This window comes from Aedes aegypti, chromosome 3 (genome assembly GCF_002204515.2).
Source record: "Aedes aegypti strain LVP_AGWG chromosome 3, AaegL5.0 Primary Assembly, whole genome shotgun sequence".
Taxonomy (NCBI): Eukaryota; Metazoa; Arthropoda; class Insecta; order Diptera; family Culicidae; genus Aedes; species Aedes aegypti.
Genome location: NC_035109.1, coordinates 215,577,881 through 215,603,511, shown reverse-complemented (window position 1 = coordinate 215,603,511; position 25,631 = coordinate 215,577,881). Strand labels below are relative to the sequence as shown.

The 25,631-nt window shown below is 36.1% G+C and overlaps 2 protein-coding genes across 3 annotated transcripts in view; one reads left to right on the top strand and one right to left on the bottom strand.

The window, feature by feature from the left end:
- LOC5570039 overlaps nucleotides 1–21,451 on the bottom strand; it is a 42,197-nt gene extending 20,746 nt beyond the window's left edge. Inside the window, exons 1-3 of one of the 2 annotated variants that reach the window (XM_001658878.2) lie at nucleotides 21,247–21,451; nucleotides 21,064–21,187; nucleotides 11,126–11,363 (exon numbers count right to left, since the gene is read on the bottom strand). In XM_001658878.2, the coding sequence (XP_001658928.1) occupies nucleotides 11,237–11,363; nucleotides 21,064–21,187; nucleotides 21,247–21,334 (339 nt within the window). In that variant the 5' untranslated portion in view covers nucleotides 21,335–21,451 and the 3' untranslated portion in view covers nucleotides 11,126–11,236. Of the gene's footprint in view, nucleotides 1–11,125; nucleotides 11,364–21,063; nucleotides 21,188–21,246 lie in introns of those variants that run through there. The other variant, XM_001658879.2, reaches the window with a different exon arrangement.
- On the top strand, nucleotides 5,800–6,382 carry LOC5570040. Its single transcript, XM_001658880.2, has 3 exons — nucleotides 5,800–5,963; nucleotides 6,035–6,158; nucleotides 6,220–6,382. Exons 1-3 carry the CDS (start codon nucleotides 5,873–5,875, stop codon nucleotides 6,341–6,343), a joined length of 339 nt encoding a protein of 112 aa, XP_001658930.1. The 5' UTR covers nucleotides 5,800–5,872; the 3' UTR covers nucleotides 6,344–6,382.
- Nucleotides 21,452–25,631: the final 4,180 nt, after the last annotated feature.

Here is a 25,631-nt window from a genome sequence, read left to right as displayed (position 1 = left end):
TTCGTGCCTTTCAAGAGGGAGACAGCGAGAATCGGGCTCACGATCAACACCACTAAAACGAAGTACATGATAGCTGGTAGTCAACGTGGGTCCGGACGTGTTAGTGGTAGCGAAATGGTGCTAGGTGGTGATAAGTTTGAAGTGGTGGAAGAATTTGTGTATCTTGGAACACTAGTGACATGCGATAATGATGTTACCCGCGAGGTGAAAAGACGTATTGCAGCTGCGAGTCGGGCTTTCTACGGGCTCCGTAACCAGCTGAAGTCCCGTAGCCTGCAAACGAAAACAAAACTCGCGTTATACAAGACACTGATCCTTCCGGTTGTCCTTTATGGCCATGAATCATGGACATTGAAGGAAGTCGACCGGAGAGCTTTCGGGGTGTTTGAACGTAAAGTGCTGCGAACAATACTCGGCGGTAAACTAGAAAACGGCATCTGGCGGCGTCGCATGAATCACGAGTTGTACCAAGTGTATAAAGAGGTGGATATTGTCAAGCGCATAAAACACGGCAGGCTGCGTTGGGCTGGTCACGTTGCCCGTATGCCGGAAGAACGACAAGCAAAGATAATATTCAACAGAGAACCCGGACGAGGCCGCCGACTTCGTGGTAGGCCGCGCACACGATGGCTTTTTGCGGTTGAGGAGGACTTAAGGGCACTTAACGTTCAGGGCGACTGGAAGCGATTGGCCCAGGACCGAGCCCAGTGAAGAAGACTCATCCATTCGGCGCAGATTCATCGTAGCGAATTGTAGCCCATCAAGTATCAAGTATCAAGTAAGTAACCCGTGGGGCTAGATGAGCACTATTTTTGAATATAAGAAAAAATGTGAAATCGGAAAATAACATTTAGTTGCATACGGTATACGTTTTGCACAAAACCATTTAAAAAAAAAATAAACAAAAAATATTTGGTTTTAACACTTCAGTCGTCGCGCTGTTGTATTTTGTACAACACCGCAGAAAAAACTCGCTTTTCGTTCACTCGTGGTTCTGACGGTGGCAAACCACGCGACGACTAGAAGGTTAAGGTACAAAACTTATTTCTTTAGCTTAGAACATAAATATCGTCAGAAGTTCAAGATAAAATCTTCGAATATTACTTGCATTGTAATGTTAAGATCTTCTTTTTAGTAAATTTAATCTTTTTATGTGGGTGGCCATATTGCCCTGTAATATTTTTGACTTAGAATAAAATAGCTATTTTTTAGTATTATTAAGTGTAATGTAATAATGTCATATATAAGGATGATTATTTATTTTAGAATGTTAAATTGAGTCCATCGCTAGGGTGCTCATTAGAGTGATGCAAATTTTGAAATGTCGGCTCCCATATGCTTGACCGATTCATATCATGGTAAATAGCTTCCAAAGTTCGTAATGATTCGGTAGAAATTTGACTGTGCATAAGCCATTTGAAGTTGATATGGAGATTACTATGGAAAACGCCAACTTTTTGTGTTCAGGCCTCTATCTCTTCGACATAATATTTTATGGAAAAGTAAACAATCACTGCTCATGTGAAATCCCTTCAGGTACAACTTTGCTGAAGACCACGTTTTGATAGGGCTTAAGGATAAATTGCTATACTTAATCATAAACTGGGTTTGCATTTTGCATGCTTAACCAACTGCTCAGCAGGCAACAGTGCACAATGGTCCAAAAGCGGCCTAAACCTCAAAAATCAAAGTCGTTTTTTCCGAACAGTGATATTTTTCCCGATTTCCTTAACACTTATGTGGTTCAAATCCAAAGTTTGAAGCAGGCTCATTAGATTTTGAATTTCATACAGCACCTTGAGTGGACCGTGGACATGATTTTTCAAGAAAATTTATTTTTGCGGTTTATCTTTCAAAGCTATTTATGAATTTGAAGAGAGCTCACCTGAGTTGAATAAAATTAAATTCATACAAAGTGTATTAAAGTTAAAATTGTTTAAAAAAACATATTATTTTTTATAAAAGTACCCTAAGACATTAGTAGCCCGCGAATGCCCGTGATGTGAATAAGTTTATTGGAAAGCTAAAAACAAGATCATTCAAGTAGGGTAGAAATTATTTTGCGAAAACTTGCGATAGACCACTTTCAACGCGTTTGAATGTGTATGGAGTGAAATTCTAATTAAATAATAATAATCCTGTGATACGCTAGTACGTGCATTGCAATCGCAGCAGTCATGAATTGCATCCCGAAAAGGAACGAAAAACCCGCTCCTATTTTCTTCTTCTTCTTTCTGGCGTTACGTCCCAATTGGGACAAAGCCTGCTTCTAAGCAGGCAGGTGTTCTTTGAAACACTTCCGCAGTTATTAACTGAGGACTTTCTTTGCATATTGGTCATTTTTGCATGAGTATATCGTGTGGCAGGTACGATAATACTTTATGGCCTGGCAAGTCTAGAAAATTTACTTTACCAAAAGACCCTCGACTGGTGGGATTCGAATTCACGATTTTCAGGTTGGTTTAGCTGAATAGTTACGCGTTTACCGCTAGGACTCTCTGGGTCCCTATGTATACAATTTTTAGGTTTTATACCTTAATTACATTTTGTCCACACCTTGATTTGATATTATTAGAATATTGAAGTACTTTGAATTCAAATTTGAACTGTCACTGAATAATATAACACAAATTATCTCAGCTTATTAAGATTGTTGAACGAAACTATTTCCTTCGACATTCAGCCCCTAGATAAAAATAAACATATTGAAAAAATCATTCCCTACGTGGACTTGCTTTTGCTGTTAAAACAAGTATGATAGCATACTGAAGCTATAGACATGACAATCATGCTGAAACTGGTTAAATTGATGATACTTGCATCAAGACAGGGTGTGAGATGTTTATGAACAAATGTGCATGAAATTTTCAATTTTTTTTTTCAGGCATCATATAAATTTCAACATATATTTTTGAGTGATTTCTCCGATCATGAGTTCATCATACTGTGATCGAGCAAGCGGTAGGAGTGAAGGCTCGATTTAACCGTACGACAAATTCACAGAAACTACATTTTTATTGATTAAAATAACGATCACAATAGATGTACATCTAACTTATCCTACGTTGTGTCTAATACTAAAGTGGTGATGATGATGACGTATACAATAGGGTAGTGCCCTCCGCCGGTAGCACAATAGTGTTTGTCCAAACATACTGATTTATTTTACAAATTTGAAAAATTGCCATATTAAATAAACAATGTGTACATTGAAACGAGATAAACATATTTTTTTATGATATTTTTTGTGTCGAGCTTCTATATCTTTGGATGAATAGTTTATAGTATTTTATCAAAAATTGCACTTTGGTCTAGTTGTTTTTACTATTGGAGTTGTGCGTGGAAAAACTTATCAAAAATATATGTTGAAATTCAAGTAATGCCTGACATGCTGTGAAAATTTCATTTTAATCCGCACGATCCGGTTTGGTGGCGGTGCGACAATAGTTGAATTGAAGCATCAAAAAATGAAACCTGTCAAAAATAAAACGACTAGCGTCAATACAGCTATAACGCAGACATTTTGCAATCTAAGCTGAGTATATTCCGTCTTTTATCGCTTTTGCTGCTTTTAAAAAGCTGTTAATGAACACCTTAAACAGTAGCAACCTAACGTTATGGAATAAAAGTTTCCATCACTCATCCGGCTGCTTCTATGCAATATGTTTCGTTATGCTGCTTAATATATAAATAAAAAGCGCTTTGTCGTTTGTTATACAGCGCACATACAGCAAGCTATATAATAACAATATGTGGCGCAACTACACAGCCTGTTAGATGTAAACATTACGTTTGACGTTTCATGCACTTTTACAACCTTTTGAGGTGGTGTAAGCGTGGTTATAAAATCTTATAACATCATTATACAACATTACGTGAACCGTTTTCGATGTAGAAGAAAACCGTGTTTTTTCTTTGCTTTAGATATGTACTGTGGTGGCAACAAGGACAGCGTCGAGACTTGTGGATGCAGAGATCATGAGTTCGATCCCAAGCGGTGGCGGGTAATCTAATTGTGTAAGATTGGGAACAATAAATACAGATACTTATGAAGTGAGTTCCGGAAGCTGTGAAACAGCTTGAAAACAATATTTAATCGATAATACGGTGAAGATGTATACAAATTATTCAACAGTTGGGAAATGGTTGAAAAAGCGCCTTCCGGAGATGTTATACAGCTATTTGTCCTATAACAGTCGAGACAAAGCAATGATCGGTATGCATAAGAGCTGCCAACACAGCTTAAAATAGCTGAGTGGATTCGCCAGATTTGTTGGTAAAATGATCGCATAAAAGCTTTCGTTCGTATGTACAGCGCATTTACTCAGCATAAAGCCGTATAAAGAAAGCGGAAATGTTTACATTCGCACTAAATGTTAGTTTGGACGTGAAATTCATGACATTTCACAGCCCTGATTCTAATTATAAGTCCAAAACAAGATAAAAAATTAAAATAAAAGTCTATAATAGTTGAATATGGCATAAAATATGTCAAATATATGATTTCAGCAATTTCAAAGAGGTATTGGGCGACATTTGTTCTAGATCGAACCACTGTACAGTGGTTCTCCTGACGGAAAGAATAGATCAAAGTAATCCAGGCTACTATGTTCTACAGCAAAACGGCAGTGTTGCTCTGAAAGTAATTGAATGATCATCTCAGCATGATTTAGACTTTGTTATCACTTATAACAAATTATCCTTACGTCCCATCAAAATGTGGTCCGGCAAAGTTGTGGCTGGGAAGATTTCACATTAGTAGAGTTTGTTCACTTTTCCATAAATTATTATTACGAGCAGTTAGAGGACTGAACACAAAAGGTTGGTCTTTTCGATGGTAATATCCATAGAAACTTCAAATGGCCTGCGCACAACCAAATTTTTTTCAAATCATTTCAAATTTTGGGAGAATGATTTTCATCATATTTGACACCGTTTAAGCACAGGGGAGCAAAAACTTCAAAATTTGCATCAGTCTAGTGCTCATCTTATCCCGTCTACCCCTATTATACTCCATTGGTATATTAAAATTCGATGCGCTCAACTATATAGTAATATCAACGGAAATTATAGTTTATTAACCATACTATTGATAGTAATGATTAGCTCTGATGACAACCTAATATTACTCACTCGTTTTCTGAGAAATGTACAAGTTTCTTTTTTAGTGAGGCATTTACCGTGATTTACCGCTAAACTGTACTATACGCTTGGAACCAGTACACCCGATTATGTTTTTGCACGGATTTTTTTTACACGGCCGGGCAAAAAAAGTTTCCATACATATTTTTCCGCCAAAACCTTATTTTTGCATGAAACGTCGAGAAATGATGTTACTTTTTTTGCAAGGTTTTTGAAATTTTGAACTGATAACTTTTTTTGCACGGTACACATACCCCGTGCAAAAACAGAATCGGTTGTACATGTGTAAGTTTTACGTAGTTGTAGAACATTTTCTTTTGTATTTTTACGCATTTTTGCTTAATGGTAGATCTTCACATTGTCACTTGTGAAACCATAACTCAAAAAATTCAACAATAGTCCGGTATTATTGGCTTTGTGCATTAGCAGAATATTCAAAATAATAAGATCAGAGACGTTTGTCTACTGTCTTCAGTTTAGTGCCTTTGAAGTTGTAAGTAGGGGCACAAGTCGGCCATCTTAGGATGCCAAGATGTTTCACCTTAAGGAAGGTCACAGATTACCAGATGTTCACGGTAGGAAGCAAGAACCTCTCAGAACTGGATTGAGATATTTACATATTGCACACCAACAAAATGATTCAAAAACCGGCTGTCTGCATCAATTTACACTTAGTTCTAGTGGAGCCTGCGCGAAAGTCACGACGCGACGTTTCGTCAAATAGCACACGATGAAGGCATTTGCAGTGAGTTTAGCTTTGTGCTGCTTGATCGCAGTAGCATTTGCCGGTCAGAGCATTTTACTCAATGCGACTCACCCAGGTTGGTAATCAAAGTTAGCACTTTTATTGATAATTGATAACGTAAAGCCTATTACTACGATCCATTTCTAGATCACCCTGGGAAGTGCTACGATCCAACATCGAAATTGGTGCTCGATCCCGATGAAGAGAAATCCATTCCTGGTGCTTGCACCGAGGCATACTGTTCCAGAGATTATTCTTTGACCTTTACGAGGTGATTTGTTTTTCATATGAATAGCAATATAAAATTAATTAAATTTTATTTTCGATTATAGCTGTGTACTGTCGATAGTGGCTGACCCAAACTGCGAAAAAATCAAGCAAGATCTTACCAAGGATTACCCGGAGTGTTGTCACAAATATAAATGTGTACACGATGGAAAAGTGAGTTATCATTAACTGATTCATTTTGAATAAAACAAAAATCAATCGAAAAAACGTTTTTTTTTTAATTTATTTATTAGTATCATTCCAAATATTACATTCATTTCTTATATCTAGGTGTTCTGTGTTATTAGACAACACTATCATCCTTATTTGGTAAAAGAAATTTGAGATTTAATTAACATTTTGTTAATAACATATTACATTTCATTTGCCGTAGCAGTTCAGATTTTTTACAGGTGAGTAGATTTCATCTGTTTATAAGAGAAAAAAAAAACGCTTTGAATATACTTAACCTAAACATATAACGCATTAATCGTGGCAATAGAAGATTGTAACGATTTTTGCCTGAAATTATTTATTATTTTATTTGACATTTGTTCCAATGTTTCAACATTGGATATTCTATGTAACTCATTGGTACTATACCAGGGAGGAAGTCTCAGAATCATTTTCAAAATTTTATTTTGAATTCTCTGCAGAGCTTTCTTCCTGGTATTACAACAGCTAGTCCATATTGGTACAGCATACAACATGGCTGGCCTGAAAATTTGTTTGAATATCAAAAGCTTGTTCTTAAGACAAAGTTTTGATTTTCTATTAATAAGTGGATAGAGACATTTTACATATTTGTTACATTTGGCTTGAATGCCTTCAATGTGATTTTTGAAAGTTAAATTCTTATCTAGCATGAGCCCTAGATACTTAACTTCATCTGACCAATTTATTGGAAGCCCTCTCATCGTGAAAACATGTCTACTTGAAGGTTTCAAATAAAGAGCTTTTGGTTTATGTGGGAATATTATTAGTTGAGTTTTGGAAGCATTAGGAGAAATCTTCCATTTCTGCAAGTATGAAGAAAAAATATCTAAACTTTTTTGCAATCGACTACAGATGACACGCAGGCTTCGTCCTTTGGCGGAGAGGCCTGTGTCATCCGTAAACAAAGATTTTCGACATCCCTGAGGTAACTCAGGTAAGTCAGATGTGAAAATATTGTATAATATTGGTCCCAAAATGCTGCCTTGAGGAACACCAGCTCTTACAGGAAGTCTTACAGATCTGGAGTTCTGATAATTAACCTGAAGTGTACGATTTGACAGATAACTTTGAATTATTCTAACAATGTATGTTGGAAAATTAATGTTTTTTAATTTTACAATCAAACCTTCATGCCAAACACTGTCGAATGCTTTTTCTATGTCTAGAAGAGCAAGACCAGTAGAATAGCCTTCAGATTTGTTGGAACGGATCAAATTTGTTACACGTAAAAGTTGATGAGTGGTCGAATGTCTATGGCGGAATCCGAACTGTTCATTGGCAAAAATTGAATTTTCGTTGATGTGAGCCATCATTCTGTTCATAATAACCTTTTCAAAAAGTTTACTGATGGAGGAAAGCAAACTGATTGGACGATAGCTAGAAGCTTCTGCAGGATTTTTGTCTGGTTTTAAAATTGGAACAACCTTAGCATTTTTCTATTTGTCAGGAAAGATTCTACCCCATTACCCCGAATCCCATTACCCCGAATGCCATTAACCTGAACGCCATTACCCCGAATTCCAAAACCCCGAACGTCCCATCACCCCGAATGACATTACCCCGAATTCCAATATCGCGGGGAAATGTCATCAATATCATCATGTCATGATAATTGTAAATTCGGGGAAATTGCATTCGGAGTGATGGAATTCTGGGTAATGGTACATTCGGGGTAATGGAATTCGGGGTGATGGCAATCGGGGAAATGGCATTCGGGGTAATGGGGTAGAATCGTCAGGAAAATATGCTAATTGAAAACATTTGTTAAATATATCAACTAAAAATGATAAGCTACTTTCTGGAAGTTTCTTGATGAGGATGTAGAAAATTCCATCATCGCCAGGAGTTTTCATCTTCTTCTTTTCTGGCGTTACGTCCCCACTGGGACAGAGCCTCCTTCTCAGCTTAGTGTTCTTATGAGCACTTCCACAGTTATTAACTGAGAGCTTACTATGCCAATGACCATTTTTGCATGCGTATATCGTGTGGCAGGTACGAAGATACTCTATGCCCTGGGAAGTCGAGAAAATTTCCAACCCGAAAAGATCCTCGACCGGTGGGATTCGAACCCACGACCCTCAGCTTGGTCTTGCTGAATAGCTGCGCGTTTACCGCTACGGCTATTTGGGAGTTTTCATATTTTTGAATTTTTTAATAATAGTTCTCACTTCCTCCAAATCAGTCTCCCAGGCATTTTCGAAAAAGTTCTCTTGATTGAGAATATTTTCGAAGTCCTGAGTAACTTCATTTTGAATTGGACTAGTAAGTCCTGAATTAAAATTGTGCGCACTTTCAAACTGCATAGCAAGTTTTTGAGCTTTTTCGCAATTAGTTAGTAATAATTTGTTTTCCTCTTTCAATGCCGGTATTGGCTTCTGAGGTTTTTTCAAGATTTTAGATAATTTCCAAAAGGGCTTAGAGCCAGGGTCCAATTGAGAAATTTTATTTTCAAAATTTTTGTTTCTTAAATCTGCAAAACGTTTCTTGATTTCTTTCTGCAAATCCTGCCATATAATTTTCATAGCAGGATCGCGAGTGCGTTGAAATTGCCTTCTCCTCACGTTTTTAAGACGGATCAAGAGTTTAAGATCATCGTCTATAATCACGGATTCAAATTTTACTTCACATTTTGGAATTGCAATGCTCTGGGCTTCAACAATGGAATTTGTTAAAGTTTCAAGAGCATTGTCAATATCAAGTTTAGTTTCTAAAGAAATGTTAACATCAAGATTAGAGTCAACATACGTTTCATATATATTCCAGTCGGCTCGTAAATAATTGAAAGTGGAGCTGATAGGATTGAGAATCGCTTCTTGGGATATTTGAAATGTAACAGGGACATGATCAGAATCAAAATCAGCATGAGTAATCAGTTGGCTACAAAAATGACTAGAGTCGGTTAAGACCAAATCAATCGTAGATGGATTTCTAGAAGAAGAAAAACATGTGGGGCTATCACGGTATTTAATTGAGAAATATCCTGAAGAGCACTCATCAAATAAAATTCTGCCGTTGGAATTACTTTGAGAATTATTCCATGACCGATGTTTGGCATTAAAGTCACCAATGACAAAAAATTTTGACTTATTGCGAGTCAATTTACGCAAGTCAGTTTGGAGCAATCGAAAAAACGTGTTTTTGCCTGGAGGGTGCGGACTCGATCAACGGAGGTCATTAAAATTGAACACAATCTTTTCCAAGAGCGCTAACCAGGCTTGATAGTAACTCCTCTGCGATGCAAAAATGAGGCGATTTTGTCATTTTTCTGAGGAATAACAACTGAACTCAAAATTTTCAACACAGATCCTCAAGAAATTCGAGTGAGAGTTGTGATGGCACTTTTTTTTGATGGAGTTTTACTCTGTTGTGTTTGGCTGCATCTTCCCCGCTCTGGTTAGCATTTTTTCGCTCCCTCGCAAGCTACTCTAGAGTATATCACCGAACTCTGATGATGTTGAGGAGTATTGTCATAATTTTCCTTGGCATTTGATATGTCACAATAGAGGCTACGGCTGACCTTGTTGCACAAAATCGCATTTCGTAGAACATGACGACACAATTAAACTTAATGACATTGTTCGTGTTGTTACTTCTCGGATAAAAACGTATCATTCAGTGAATGGAATAAACCATTAATGTACAATATAACGCATTGGCTACAATACAGCGTATTGTAATTGAATATCGAAACAACATTATTTTTGTTTGAATATAAAGTTCAAAAACAATATGATATATTGTAACAGAACACTGTATTGTTTGTTATTGGTTTTATACCTTACAATTTTGGTCAAATTTTTATTTTCGTGTAGAATAACTGTTGCTTTTTTCTGTGTAGCTTGACTGAAAGAAGTAAACAAAATAAGTTCAAAAAGTGAAAAATGTTGGGTGAAAAATATTCAATAAGTAAAAATATGTAGTTTTGTAGAAGTCACTTGACATTAGCTGTGACGATGAATGCAACCATGATAAATATCTTTACTTCTATAGGAGTTAAAATTCTTTTGCTACTGTTGGCACGAATATCCGGAAAGTTGGGGGACAACCCATACAGAATACAAATTCTATACTTTTCACCATCGATAGAAATACAGTTCGTTGAATTGTTTTTGTGTTGTACAACAATACACACATTGCTAATCACGACAATACATGAACAATATATCGTATTGTATTTTCAAATGTATGCATGAGAAAATATCTATATTTGTATTGTTACGATACTTAACCACCCATACATTATATTGCAAAAATATCATATACCATACAGTGAACTGATCAAAACAATATATTGTACTGTAATTGTATTGTCATTTTACAATATACCGTATTGTATTTCCAACATATTGAATGGTACTGTTACAATACGTTATATTGTTTTTGTGTTGTATGTTTTATCCGGGTTGTGTTTGTCTATATCATATGTACAAGGGTTGGATTGGGAGAGAACTGATAATATCTCTCAATTATCGCTCTCTGTAACAATCATGATGCGCAACACATCATGAGAGCCTGTTTATCATCTTCTGCTACATCTCTGATTAGATCGGGGAGATAAAAGTGTATGGTAAAATCTACCTAAACAAGCTCCAAACCTGGGGGAAAGTTTTGCTATAGGAATTTCGGGAATTGTTTATTATGTCAGTGCTTCAAAGTCAAATGATAGGGAATTCTACAATGCCTGCATATGTACAAATGTAAGTAAAATAACACAAAGTATAAACTAAGTTAAGTAAAAATGATAATAGAAAGAGCTCACTTTTAAATATATGTTTATTGTTGTAAATATATAATTAACTGCTTACATTTATAATTAAAGTTTTAAGTTGTTTAACTATTTCAAATCACAAGTTTATTACAGTTTTCCTAAATATAATTAACTTCTCCATTGCGTACGCATTTGTACTTATGGCAGCATTGTGGGTAGTCCTTAGTGAAGTCCTGTACAATTGGCTCGCAGTCTGGGTCATCGTCTAAAATAGCCAGTCCACACCTAAAATTATATGTGAACATTTTATTCGCATATTTGACAATTATACCTGTAACAAAATTTAGGTTTTTTACATCAATGGTCCTATATACCGGTGCAAATCTAGGAATCTATGACAAAAGGTCGAGAGGACAAAAGGTCGAAAGACAAAAGGTCGAAAGGACAAAAAGTTGAAGAACAAAAAAGGAGGGACAAAAGGTCGAAAGTCTTTTTTCAAAGAAGGAAAAATTTCCCACTAAGCAAATCATTTTCGACCTTTTGTCCTTTCGACGTTTTGTCTTTCGACCTTTTGTCCATAAACCCCAATCGAGATGGTGTATTAGTAGAAAAGAAAGCTATTATGGAGACTAATGTTTGCGTAGAATAACACATCCTTGAAATATGCATGCCTTTTTGAAAAAGCAGAAAAGTTTGAAAATCTTAAATAGTAATAGCCTATTTAGTAATTATTTTGAAAGTGAAAAAATACTTTGGATCACGCAAGCATGATCGAACATAATCCGAATTTTATAGTATGAATGTATGTTGTACCATAATAGAACTAAATATGGACAAATTATATTTTTGGTTAAGCACCTCCTGACCCCAGTTTCGGACAGCTTGATTTGTTATATGATATCTTTGTAATTATTGCACCCGAGTCTCAAAATACATTCATTTTTCATGGATTCCATCGATCATGGTATCAAACATGCAATAAAATTTAGAAGAATCAACATTCAGAACAACATCGTAAAATGTGCTATTTTTCATCATATATGAAAGAGGTTTTTGATTGACATCATGCAAACTATGAAAAACTCAAATTGTTCTTGTAACATTTACAAATGCATTGAATTGGTAATTATATACTTTTCCTATAGTAAACACATTCAATGATGTTCGAATTTACAGAATACAAGGCATTTCCAGACTGTGTCCGGTATTGGGTGTCACCTTTCAAGATCGATCAATTTGGTACTAAAATACATCATCAAAATGTAATGTCAAAATTTATATTTATATTGTCAAATTTATTTTTGTACACTATAAAAATGATAATGTTTATCATAAATGGGTAACACGAATTATGAATTTAGTCACTTAAGTGTCCGGTACTGGGGGATCTCCCCCTATATATCTTACAATGTAACAAATGGATAGACAATACATTAATTTGCAATACCTAACGAACCCATAAGATCAAATCACTGAGTCAACACTGTAAAATCACTCAAATCAAGCTTGCCATACGATATACAAATGCAAAAATGGTTACGAATGTTTTTGGTTAATAACTGTTGGAATTATGCATATGGACCTTTTTTTTAATGACAATTTACACCGTCTTCAGCTTTGGCTGGCCTTTGGGCTGCACAGACTGATACCATTGATTGTACACGTCATATACGTCAAAATCGTAGAACATGATTTAGAAAATCGTTCATTTCATAGGGTAAATACCAATGCACACCTAGTTATTGTAGCCTATCCTACGCAATTTTTCCTCAGCTTACTGATGGGGATCTCAGAATCGAAAACTAGCGGTACGCTAATGGTGAAAAAACGATTTTCCTAACAAAATTCATTTTTTTTTTTAATTTTAAATATATCTTTTCTCTATACGATATTTATCAAAAATGGGCCTTTTTTGTTTTGTTTTGTTTTGTTTAGCTAGCTGGCATACGAGGGGTTCACCAATTTCAGAAAACCGAAAGGACCACTCTTAAGTTTTAACGAAACCTAGCGATCAGTTACATAAATTGGAATTCTAACGATGGGTGCCGATGGCGGCCTGGTTTCAGCGAGAATTGCTCATTAGGCAACGCACACCCAGTGGCCCAGTGATGAATTTTTCGTTTGACGAAAAGTTTCAACTGACTGGTACGGGAATCGAACCCACACCTCGTGACACAATACGGCTAAACGACTGACGCCGTAAACCGCACGGCTACGAAGCCCACAATATATTTTGGACCCCCTGGACCATTTTCCTGCAAATTTTCCAGTTTTAATCAAAAGACCAACTAGACTCGCATGCCATTTGGAAAGATAGGACTATTCCGCACTTGCATAAACTGTTTGTACATATAAAATGTGTTTATTTTATCTGAAATTAATTTAATTGAATCGGTTTATCCATGCAACCGTTACAATACGTTACACACAGAAATTGAAGCCGTCAGAAATTTTTCAAATGTAAACAAAAACTTTTTTCAAATTCCTGAACTAAATGCGTAGAATTTCTTCGGTTTTCCATTGTCAATCGATTGATTAGACTATGGGCAAGCATATCATACAACCAGTGTCGTGGACTTAGTCGCCAAATGATAAAAAATGCCGGGGGTCCAAAATATATACTTGGAGGGTCCAAAATGTATTGGTGTGTCCAAAATAATGAAAAACAGTGCTTCGCAATTCAATTATTTTCGACGTTTTTTGGATCCTACATGACCGTGAGGGCATTGTTATCCTGTTGAGGAAGTTTTTCTCTACATTTTGGCATGTTCTTTGAACTTGGTTACGCTGTGCAATTAATTGATTGGGACAAAAAACTAAAATCACTTCCTTAGGGCGTCCAAAATACGACCGTTACCCTATGTCAGGCGATATATCTGACCACTATCTGGTGATGGTTAAACTGCACCTAAAACTCTCTGTCATTAACAACGTACGATACCGATGGCCGCCACGGTATGACATAGAGCGGCTTAAACATCCGGATGTCGCACGCGCAGCACCTCGAGGCTGCTTTACCGGAAAAGGGTGAGCTGGATAAAGCCTCTCTTGAGCAGTGTTGATAGACTCACACTCAAATCTCAATCAATACGCTCTCCCGTGAGAGCAAACTCATTAGAGATCTGCTTCGCAAATCTTACGCTTGAGATTTTGATGCAAAATCAACTCAATCAACTCAAACCGTAAAAAATGATTCAGTCGCAAAACCCGGCAAAAACTCGTGAAACCCGAATGTTGTTGTTTACGTTAGATAGGATTACTATAATTTTACCAGACTAACAAGAAATTATTGCCGTGTGTGAATAAACTATGGAAATACGAGACAATGAGTCAAAAAGGTGATTCAACTCATCCTTGATTTTTTGACTGCTGAGTAGCGTGATTGGCAACTCACGCATGAAAAATCTCAAGCGTGAGTTGTGAGAAATTGTGTTTTTCACAACACTGCTCTTGAGGACTGAAGGAGAACAGTAAAAGCGAGGGATTCCACGGAGGCATGCAAGTCGATTCTGATCGACCATTTGAAAAATATATGAAATTTTGCACAGTTTTTCAGTTCCATCTAAATCGTCATTTTCCGATATCAAATCTTCAAATTGAGTCACGACTAACTTTTCAAAAGGATGTATGTGAAAATGGTTCAAAAATATTCAAAAAGCTGCACAGCAAAAACGGTTCGTTCGATTGTTAGACAACTAAAGAAACAAAGTTAGACAACTAAATAAAGATTCAAAAAAAAAAAAAATACACACAGTAAAAATTTTTTTTTGCATTAAAAAACATCATTTTTGTCACAAAAACTCAAATATCTCAAAACCCTATCGGAATACCAACGTAATTTTTTGAGGAAAAACGGTCCATTATATTAGCTATCTACCATAAAAATTTGGTGATGGTAAGCCAATAAACAAAAAAGTTATGACATTTCAAATATTTCACAAATTTGACACTTAGTGAAAAATTTTGTTTTTTTCATTGTTATTTTTTTTTAGGACCGCAGTTTGTTGCTGAATTTTTTGTTAAGGGTACCACATGAAGTTAACAAGTTGTTTTCATGATATTTATTCAATTATTCATAACTATTATAGCATCTATTAGAAAGTTAGACGCGATCCAGTGTTGTGATCTAAAGTCTTGATAGTGTCATATTTTTTATTGTACGTAACTGAAGAAAAATTCTCTCAATAGTGTTGAAACCTTTTGATAAAAGAAACCTATAAGAAATCTAATATTGAAGACAAAAGCTACAAAAAAAGTTTTCTATACAGGTATACGACTAGTTTACCTGCAAAAAGTTTACCTCGTAGAGAACAAGGCGGGTCTATACCCAGGTGATCCAGTATACGTAAAGCAGGTCGGTTTTCTCGGCGCTGGTTTTCTCCACAAAGTTAAAATCTGATTACACCTGGGTATAGACCCGCCTTGGTAGAGAACTGAGAGAGACTCGCGAAGAGGAAAAATATCAACGTCATATGCAGCCCAGATTCCCCTCTCACGAAACGTCAAATGCAGCCCACCGTTTTTATGGCTGAAAAAGTGAAAAGTATTGTGTTCAAAGTAAACTGTTATTAAAAACCTCATTCGGCGGAGTAGTTTTTTCCAAAGTTGCAGATAAATCTAAGCAGAAGATTAATTATTTATAATCTCTGCTACGTTTACTGGCATGAAATTTCACTCAAACGGCTATTTATGATTCGATGTGATGCAAACTCAATCATTTTTTTGCTGAGAGGTTCATGTGAGGATTTGAACAGCATGCGCATAATTGGTATAAACACAAAGTGGAATAAGAAAAAAACTCAGCTATCACAGAAAAAGAAGACCGTCTTCGCGAGTCTCGTCTCAGGTAGAGAATAGACTTTGTTAATCATATTTGGGAGAAAGCGAGTAACTTCAACAACATCAAAAACATGATAGGTACATACCATGAACATACTCACGAAAAAGCTAAAAATATACTACCACTATGGTTATAAAAGATTTAATTGTAAATTGTTTCTTCAGTCAAGCAAACGACACCAAACTAGTCAGTAAAAACGTAAAAGTGATTTTGTTTATTAAAATCTAACGAGCAACATGAGTAGTCGCTTTCTCAACTGTTGCAGGCCGTTTGCAGAAAAAAAGTGTTCGAAAGAGCTACGAAATCTCACCGAAAGCACCATAGATAAACTGAAAGCGGCTGGTTATGCTCCAATGTCTACATTGAATACAAATTTACGCATTTGTACGTCCTGCCGTTTAAACGTTGACAAACGGGCAATCTGTACATCATCGGTGGATCAGGTTGCAGGAAGTTCGAAAACAACAACAACTGAGGAATTACTAGATGCACCGACAACAACTGAGGAGTTACCAGAAGTACCAAGTGCAGATAGTCTTGCCACGGTACCATCAGCGACATCTGTTTCAACAAATCAATCAGAAGATGAGTGCATCCAGAAGGTCAACATCGAACGCTTCAACGAAGGGATAGCTGGAATAAAAGTGACTCCGATTAAATGGACGAAGATGGGTTACGTCAATTATCCCGAGAAAAAATACCGTGAAATCAACGAAGCTGTACGAAGAAACCTCTTCAAATTAGGACCTGAGGATGTGGAAAATACAGACTACGATGAGGTAATTATGAATATGAAGGAAAGGTTCTCGAATCTAGCCACGACAAGGAAAGAAAAATTATTGATTTTGTCGATGCTGCCAAGCTCGTGGTCTATTCAAGACGCCATTGATGAGTTCAAAACCAATAGAAATACAGCAAAAGAGGCAAAACAATTCAAAAATAACTGTCTTGCAACCAAAAATGCTAGGTCGAGTACTTCATTAACAGATGAGACAAAAGAAAAAATAATTCAATATTTTGAAGACGATGAAGTAAGTAGAGCTATGCCTGGCCAAAAAGATTATGTATCTGTAAAAAAAGATGGAAAGCGTCAAGCAATCCAAAAACGATTAATGATGACTACTTTGAAAGAAGCGTATACACGCTTCAAGGAAATTAACGAAAATATTAAGGTAGGTTTTTCCTCATTTGCAAGCCTTCGTCCAAGGCAATGCAAGCTTCTATCCAATTCAGGAACACATAATGTTTGTGTGTGCACAACACACGAAAATATTAACCTAATCTTACATAGTTTGAAAAGAATCAATTTATCAAAGGATATTAAAATGTTAACTGGTAGTCTTTTGTGTGAAAATACAACATCAAATTGCTATCTACGATCTTGTTCGGATTGTCCAGATTCTTCATCATTGGAAAATACTTTATTCGCTGAGTTTGAAGAAAATTATATTGATCAGTTATCATTTGAGCAATGGGTGACCACGGATAGGTGTGACCTAGAAACTATTGTAAAACCTGTTGATGAGTTTGTGTCATTTTTTTGCTTGAAATTAGAAAGTTTAATTCCTCACGACTTTATTAAAACAGAGCAATCCCGCTTTTTAAAAAATACGAAAAATACATTACAAGATGGTGAATTTTTAGTCATTTGTGATTTTTCTGAAAACTATAGCTTTGTATTGCAAGATGAAGTGCAGTCCCATCACTGGAACGTACAACAAGCTACAATTCATCCATTCGTTATTTATTTCAATGGAAGTACGCAAATTGAACATTTTAGTTTTATTGTAATTTCCGAAGATTTAAGACACGACTCAGTATCTGTAAATTTGTTCATTGCCAAAATGATTAACTTTTTACGCGTTGATAAGGATAAAGAAATCAGAAAGATATATTTCATGTCCGATGGAGCAGCATCGCAGTACAAAAACCGTAAGAATTTTTCGAGCCTATGTCAATGTAAATCAAAGTACGGAATTGATGCAGAATGGCATTTCTTTGCTACGTCACATGGCAAAGGTCCTTGTGATGCTATTGGAGGAACCATAAAGCGCATGGCCACAAGAGCAAGTTTAGCCAAAGAACGTGAGCATCTAATTAAAACTGCAAAAGAACTATTTGATTGGGCGAATCGCAGAAAAGAAGAAGATTTAACAAAATTATCATTTTGTTTTACTACTACTGAAGAGTACGAATTAACGGCATCAGAGCTCAGCGAGCAATAAAATAACGCGAAAACGATCCAAGGAACCCAAAAATTTCACTGTTTCATTCCATTGTCAGAAAATAAAATTAAAGCAAAACTATACTCGAACTGTACTGATAATGATGCAAAAGTGTTCGATATTGTAAAAAAATTGAATAACAATAAATAAATAAATAAGTATTAATAAAATGTTTTCATGATCTCATAACGCATACCCAAATCCAAAACTTTTAAAGTTTATATATAACATTTAGAAACTCATCGATCATACTCTAAAAAAAATATCCTGGTAAAAAAAAAATATTTTCGTGTAATCTGTTAATTCATTTTAATTTATACATATATACATATACATATAATATTTATACATATACATAATATTTATACATATAATATACATAATACTAATGAATACATGAAAACGACTTGTTTAATTCACGCAAGGCCCTTAACAATAAAATCAGCAACAAACTGCGGTTCCCGTAATAATTTACACCGAAAAAAAAATTTTTTTCTACTAAATGTGAAAATTGTGACATGTTTGAAATGTCATAACTTTTTTGTTTATTGGTTTATCATCACCAAATTTTTATGGTAGATAGCTAATATAATGGACCGTTTTCCCTCAAATAATTACGTTGGTATTCCGATAGGGTTTTGAGATATTTGAGTTTTTGTGTCAAAAATTATGTTTTTTAATGCAAAAAAAAAAATTGGAATCTTTATTTAGTTGTCTAACTTTGTTTCTTTAGTTGTATAACAATCGAACGAACCGTTTTTGCTGTGCAGCTTTTTGAATATTTTTGAACCATTTTCACATACACCCTTTTGAAAAGTTAGTCGTGACTCAACTTGAAGATTTGATATCGGAAAATGACGATTTAGATGGAACTGGAAAACTGTGCAAAGTTTCAGCTCAATAGAAAAAAATGAATTAAAAAATTTACCAAATTTTGGTGCTGTTGCTTGGAATCACTCAGCAGCCACCAATAATGCAGCTGAGAGCAACATCGAGTATGTGGGACGGTGTGGACGGAACGATTGGTTCGACGAGGAATGTAGGCAGATTCTGGAGGATAAGAATGCAGCGCGGGCGGTCATGCTGCAGCAAGGGACCCGACAGGACGTGGAACAATATAGACGGAAACGGCAACAGCAGACCCGCCTCTTTCGGGAGAGAAAACGCCGCCTGGAAGAGACGGAGTACGAGGAGATGGAATAGCTGTGCCCAAGGATGGAAATCTAGTGATCATGATAAAACAAATGATGCATCGTGTTTGTGCGGAAAAAAATGTTACGTTGTCTGTGTTTTAGGGTCATATTGACCCCAAATTCAAATCGATTTTTCTGCAATTTTAGCAAGCAAATTTAATTAGGTTTTACTAAAAAAATATAAGAAAATTCAAGAAGGGGTTGGTTGATTACTAGGAGGGATTATTGCGAAGAAAGGTCTAAAAACAGAAACTGAAAAAACTTTGGACTCTTATATCTCAGAAGGTGAGATGAAATTATACTTTCTTCGGTGAAGTTTTGCAACAGGGAAAGCGCTATAGTATACTATATTACGCATTGATTATTTGGGAATTTCACCGCACGATGGCGCTAGCTAAAAACATGATTTTCTGATTCCCCTAAGCGACTTTGTTGTTTTGTAACTAGATCTTACGATGATTCTAAATTCTGATGACTTTTAGGGTGAGATCATAAGTTATGCGAGAATTGGCCGATGGGCTTTAAACGAAGTTGTCTAAATCTGGTTATCTGTAGTATAGCTGTGAATTATGTTCTCAATTTTTCGATCAGCCAATGACGATCATCAAAGAAGGTTGAAGTGAAACCAACATTCAAAATAATCTCCTTTTCTTAATAGCTTTTGACGCTCTGAAAATATGTTAATAAGGAAAACATAAAAATCAAGCTATTCTAGCTTCCATTTACCCTTCACTTTCACTTTGGAGGATTATTAGAGGAAAAGACCACTCGACATCGAAAAAGTCTGTAAGTCGCCGACGAAATAGATCTAGCTCTCACAAGTTAAGCAAAATTTTAGAGAAATCAATGTAAGCCACTATTATAGGAACATAAGTTAGCAAACACCACCACTGGAACATGTTCCCAATGTAAATGATAAAGTAAAATGATTTTTCGAAAAATTTAATGAGTTTTCACATAAAATAGAATAGAAAAAATTTCGAATGAAGTATTCAGATAATGAATAACGAGCATTCGTTAGTTTTTCATTACTAAACCCGTTGCTATTGCCACTGGCACGGACGGCTTAGATATGCTGTTTCGCTAAAGAAAAGCAAAGAAATTCCTTGACCTAATTAGTCGCAATTTGATTTGAGTGCTATGTCTTCTTTTATGTGAAAATGTATAAACTGATAAGGCGCCACAGGAAATATGTCGCGCTTACAGTGACAGGGTGTTCGGAATTTCCGAACTTGTGACGAACAATTTAAATGAGAGGTCGTCCATAAACGGAGTGGCGAGGTTTTAGTTCTTTACGAATTATAACATTTTGTATGGACAAAAACACACTATCTAGTGAGGTCTTTTTGGCTTTACGTCATCATTATGGCAGTGGTTTATACTTCTCAATTCCAATGAACACTTCCACGGTTGTTAACTGATTCTTGGCCTTAGTTGCCATGCTTACTTTGTGTCCTAGGAAGTCAACCAAATTTCTATTGCGAAACGAATCTTAACCATCCGGAAATCGAACCCAGGTACATTCAGCATGGCTTTGCTTTATAGCCGCGGACGTTACCACAAATGCTGATAAGGGTCCTGAAAATCCAAAATGGTTTATGGACTGCCCCCTATATAGAGCATCTGCACAATGAACGAAGGGGTTGAGAAGGTTCAAAATTCGCGTGATGTGCTAAATGGATGTTCCCGCTTTGTTTTGCCCACATTCTTCATTCTCCGGCACTCACCCGAAAAAGTGGATTGAGAAATCCGTTCCACATGACATTTCTTCACACATTCCGGGTCGCTGTCGGTTTTCGCCGGGTTTGAAGTGAATTTTGGTCTCAGTATCGTAGCATTCACCGGGAAAATCTGAAATGGTGAAATTCACATTTAGTATTCAAGTAATTTAAGTTATATATTAGGCGTACCTTTGTTTTCGGAATTGGGGAAAATGGCTGTATAACCTTGACAGCTGATAATGAAACCGCAGACAATAATTAGGCAAATTGATCTCATATTGCCGGCTTGATCGTGTGTAATGAATATTCGGAACAACGAGCTGATCGTGACCACGGTGGATTGTTGACTGATTTGTGTTGGGTCCAATATTTAAATTACACGTGATGTCGTTAGTCAAGTTTTGTTTTCTGCTTTGAGCTATGAGGCACATTCTGCCATAGCAAAATAAATAATAAAGATTATACTGCTCGGCTTAAAGGTTATCAATCATCTTATTTAAGATTTGGAAAAAGCGTAAATACTGTTTCATATGCCGGTTGACTTTGTGTGAACAAACATGTCCATTCAACAGTTTTGTTTGTTTCGCTGGTAGAAAATCGGTCCAGACCAGATTTCATTATCGAAAGGTTCATCCTATTCTTCATCTTATTTCTGATGTTACGTCCCAATTGAGTCAGAGCTTTTTTTTTTAATTTCTTTATTAGTATCAATCCAAACATTACATTCATTTCTTATATCTAGGTGTTCTGTGTTATTAGACAACACTATCATCCTAATTTGGTAAAACAAATTTAAGATTTTATTAACATTTAGTTAACAACATATTACATTTCATTTGCCGTAGCAGTTCAGATTTTTTACAGGTGAGTTGATTTCACCTGCTTATAAGAAAAAAAAACGATTTTAATATACTTAACCTAACTTAACCTAAACATATAACGCATTAATCGTGGCAATAGAATATTGTAACGATTTTTGCCTGAAATTATTAATTATTTTATTTGACATTTGTTCCAATGTTTCAACATTTCTATGTAACTCATTAGTACTATACCAGGAAGGAAGCCTCAGAATCATTTTCAAAATTTTATTTTGAATTCTCTGCAGAGTTTTCTTCCTGGTATTACAACAGCTAGTCCATATTGGTACAGCATACAACATGGCTGACCTGAAAATTTGTTTAAATATCAAAAGCTTGTTCTTAAGACAAAGTTTTGATTTTCTATTAATAAGGGGATAGAAACATTTTACATATTTGTTACATTTGGCTTGAATGCCCTCAATGTGATTTTTTAAAGTTAAATTCTTATCTAGCATGAGCCCTAGATACTTAACTTCATCTGACCAATTTATTGGAAGCCCTCTCATCGTGAAAACATGTCTACTTGAAGGTTTCAAATAAAGAGCTTCTGGTTTATGTGGGAATATTATTAGTTGAGTTTTGGAAGCATTAGGAGAAATCTTCCATTTTTGCAAGTATGAAGAAAAAATATCCAAACTTTTTTGCAATCAACTACATATGACACGCAAGCTTCGTCCTTTGGCGGAGAGGCCTGTGTCATCCGCAAACAAAGATTTTTGACATCCCTGAGGTAACTCAGGTAAGTCAGATGTGAAAATATTGTATAATATTGGTCCCAAAATGCTGCCTTGAGGAACACCAGCTCTTGCAGGAAGTCTTTCAGATCTGGAGTTCTGATAATTAACCTGAAGTGTACGATTTGACAGATAACTTTGAATTATTCTAACAATGTATGTTGGAAAATTGAAGTTTTTTAATTTTACGATCAAACCTTCATGCCAAACACTGTCGAATGCTTTTTCTATGTCTAGAAGAGCAAGACCAGTAGAGTAGCCTTCAGATTTGTTGGAACGGATCAAATTTGTTACACGTAAAAGTTGATGAGTGGTCGAATGTCAATGGCGGAATCCGAACTGTTCATTGGCAAAAATTGAATTTTCGTTGATGTGGGCCATCATTCTGTTCAAAATAACCTTTTCAAAAAGTTTACTGATGGAGGAAAGCAAACTGATTGGACGATAACTAGAAGCTTCTGCAGGATTTTTGTCTGGTTTTAAGATTGGAACAACCTTTTTTTTATAAATAAAGACACTACACGTTAATGCTTCCAGTGGGCTAGTTGCCCTTTGAAGGAAGCACCACACTAGACAACGGACTAGCATGCAACGCCCAGTGGCACAGTCGGAAAACATTCCTCTCGAAAAGTTTTTCGGCCTGAGGCGGGAATCGAACCCACACTCCTTAGCACGATGCGGCTAAATGCCTCGGTGACACTAACCGCACGGCTACGAAGCCCACAAACCTTAGCAATTTTTCCATTTGTCAGGAAAATATGCTAAATGAAAACATTTGTTGAATATATCAACTAAAAATGATAAGCTACTTTCTGGAAGTTTCTTGATGAGTATTGTAGAAAATTCCATCATCGCCAGGAGCTTTCATATTTTTGATTTTTTTAATAATAATTCTCACTTCTTCCAAATCAGTCTCCCAGGCATTTTCAAAAACGTTATCTTTATTGAGAATTTTTTCGAAGTCCTGAGTAACTTGATTTTCAATTGAACTAGTAAGTCCTAAATTAAAATTGTGCGCACTTTTAAACTGCATAGCAGGTTTTTGAGCTTTTTCGCGTTTTTAAGGTGACGATAAATCGTAGCCAAACCTCGAATTTTCAAGAGCACAAATCTGGAGAACTGAACACTCGTTTAAGCTGAAAACTTAATCGATTAGTCACCACCAGCTAGTGACCAATCGATTAAGTTTTCAGCTAAATCTTGAAAATTCGAGGTTTGGCTTCAATTCATCTTCACCTCAAGACGTATCAAGAGATTAAGATCATCGTCTATAATCACGGATTCAAATTTTTGGAATTGCAATAACAATGGAATTTGTTAAAGTTTCAAGAGCATTATCAATATCAAGTTTTGTTTGTAATGAAACGTTAACATCAAGAATAGGGTCAATGGGGGGTCCGTAGCCTTGAGGTTACGCTTCCGCTTCATAAGCGGAAGGTCATGGATTCAATTCCCAGCCCCTCCAAAAAATAACCCGTCCAGCCACCAGAAGACGCCGCACGGAGGACTGTGCTTAGAAGGGGAGCACATCCATTCTCCGTCAGTTTCAGATGGTGACTGAGACAAACTTGACCCTCTTCGCAGGCAGCTAGCCTCAAACGACTCAGGAACACGGCAAAACGAACCACCGCGAGAGCAATGGACTATGGCTTATGGAAATCGATTGGACCAACAGCTCTCACTCTCCTACCTGTTCGGTGTGAGAGCAAAAAAGAGCGGAAGAGAGTGAAAGCAGATGTAAATATAGATTAGTTAAAAATAGAACTGTATCGGTAAGGAAGATACAGATAAAAACTGATTCCGGCACAGTAGTGGCCATGAGCACGGAGTGCCTTAGAAAAAAAAAAAAAAAAAAAAAAAAAAAAAAAGAATAGGGTCAATATACGTTTCATATATATTCCAGTCGGCTCGAAAATAATTAAAAGTGGAGCTGATAGGATTGAGAATCGCTTCATGGGATATTTGAAACGTAACAGGGACATGATCAGAATCAAAATCAGCATGAGTAACTAATTCGCTACAAAGATCACTAGAGTCGGTTAGGATCAAATCAATCGTAGAAGAGGAAAAACACGTAGGGCTATCAGGGTATTGAATTGAGAAATATCCTGAAGAGCACTCATCAAATAAAATTCTGCCATTGGAATTACTTTGAGAATTATTCCATGACCGATGTTTGGCATTAAAGTCACCAATTACCAAATTTTGACTTATTGCGAGTCAATTTTCGCAAGTCAGTTTGGAGCAGATTAACTTGCTGTCCAGAGCATTGAAAAGGCAAATAGGCAGCTATGAAAATATATTTGCCAAGCTCTGTTTCAACAGAAACACCTAAGGTTTCAAAAACTTTAGTTTCAAATGACGGAATCAGTTGATGTTTTATACACCTATGAATGATGATTGCAACTCCCCCACATGCCCCATCAAGTCGATCATTACGATAAACAAAAATGTTAAGTTTTTTTTTAAACTTTGGATCCAGGTTTCAAATATGTTTCAGTAGTAACTGGCATATGCACGTTATTAGCTGTAAGAAAATTAAACAGCTCGTCCTCTTTACCATTCAAGGCATGAGAATTCCAATTTTTAATTATTTAAATTATTATTTATTGGATCCATTAGAGAAACGTAATCCAATAACAATTTGACTTGTAAATTTTGCACCAACTTGGACTGCTTCAGTCATAGTGGTGGCTTTGAATATCATTAGATTCAATTGTTCAGTTAGAAAATTTAAATCAGAGGCAGACATATCACTTGAAGTGGGTACATTTGAGGATTTTCCGTTAGAATTTTCGGTAGACGAAGAGGCGGAGGAGAAGTTTCCTGTGGCGGCAGGGTTTTTTTCCATTTGATTTGAAACAATTAGAAGGGGTACTCGTAGTATGAATAGGGGAGGAGTTCAGAGGAGATCTTCCTGATGGGTATGATTCTTGATCAAGCGATCGTTAACTGAAAAATGAGCATTGTTCGATAC

Bases quoted from the DNA above. Each gene is read 5' to 3' on its own strand.
- LOC5570040 (XM_001658880.2), top strand. From the start codon at position 5,873: ATGAAGGCATTTGCAGTGAGTTTAGCTTTGTGCTGCTTGATCGCAGTA. The intron at 5,964-6,034 runs GTTGGTAATCAA...ATCCATTTCTAG, and splicing joins ACTCAATGCGACTCACCCAG to ATCACCCTGGGAAGTGCTAC. The intron at 6,159-6,219 runs GTGATTTGTTTT...TTTCGATTATAG, and splicing joins TATTCTTTGACCTTTACGAG to CTGTGTACTGTCGATAGTGG.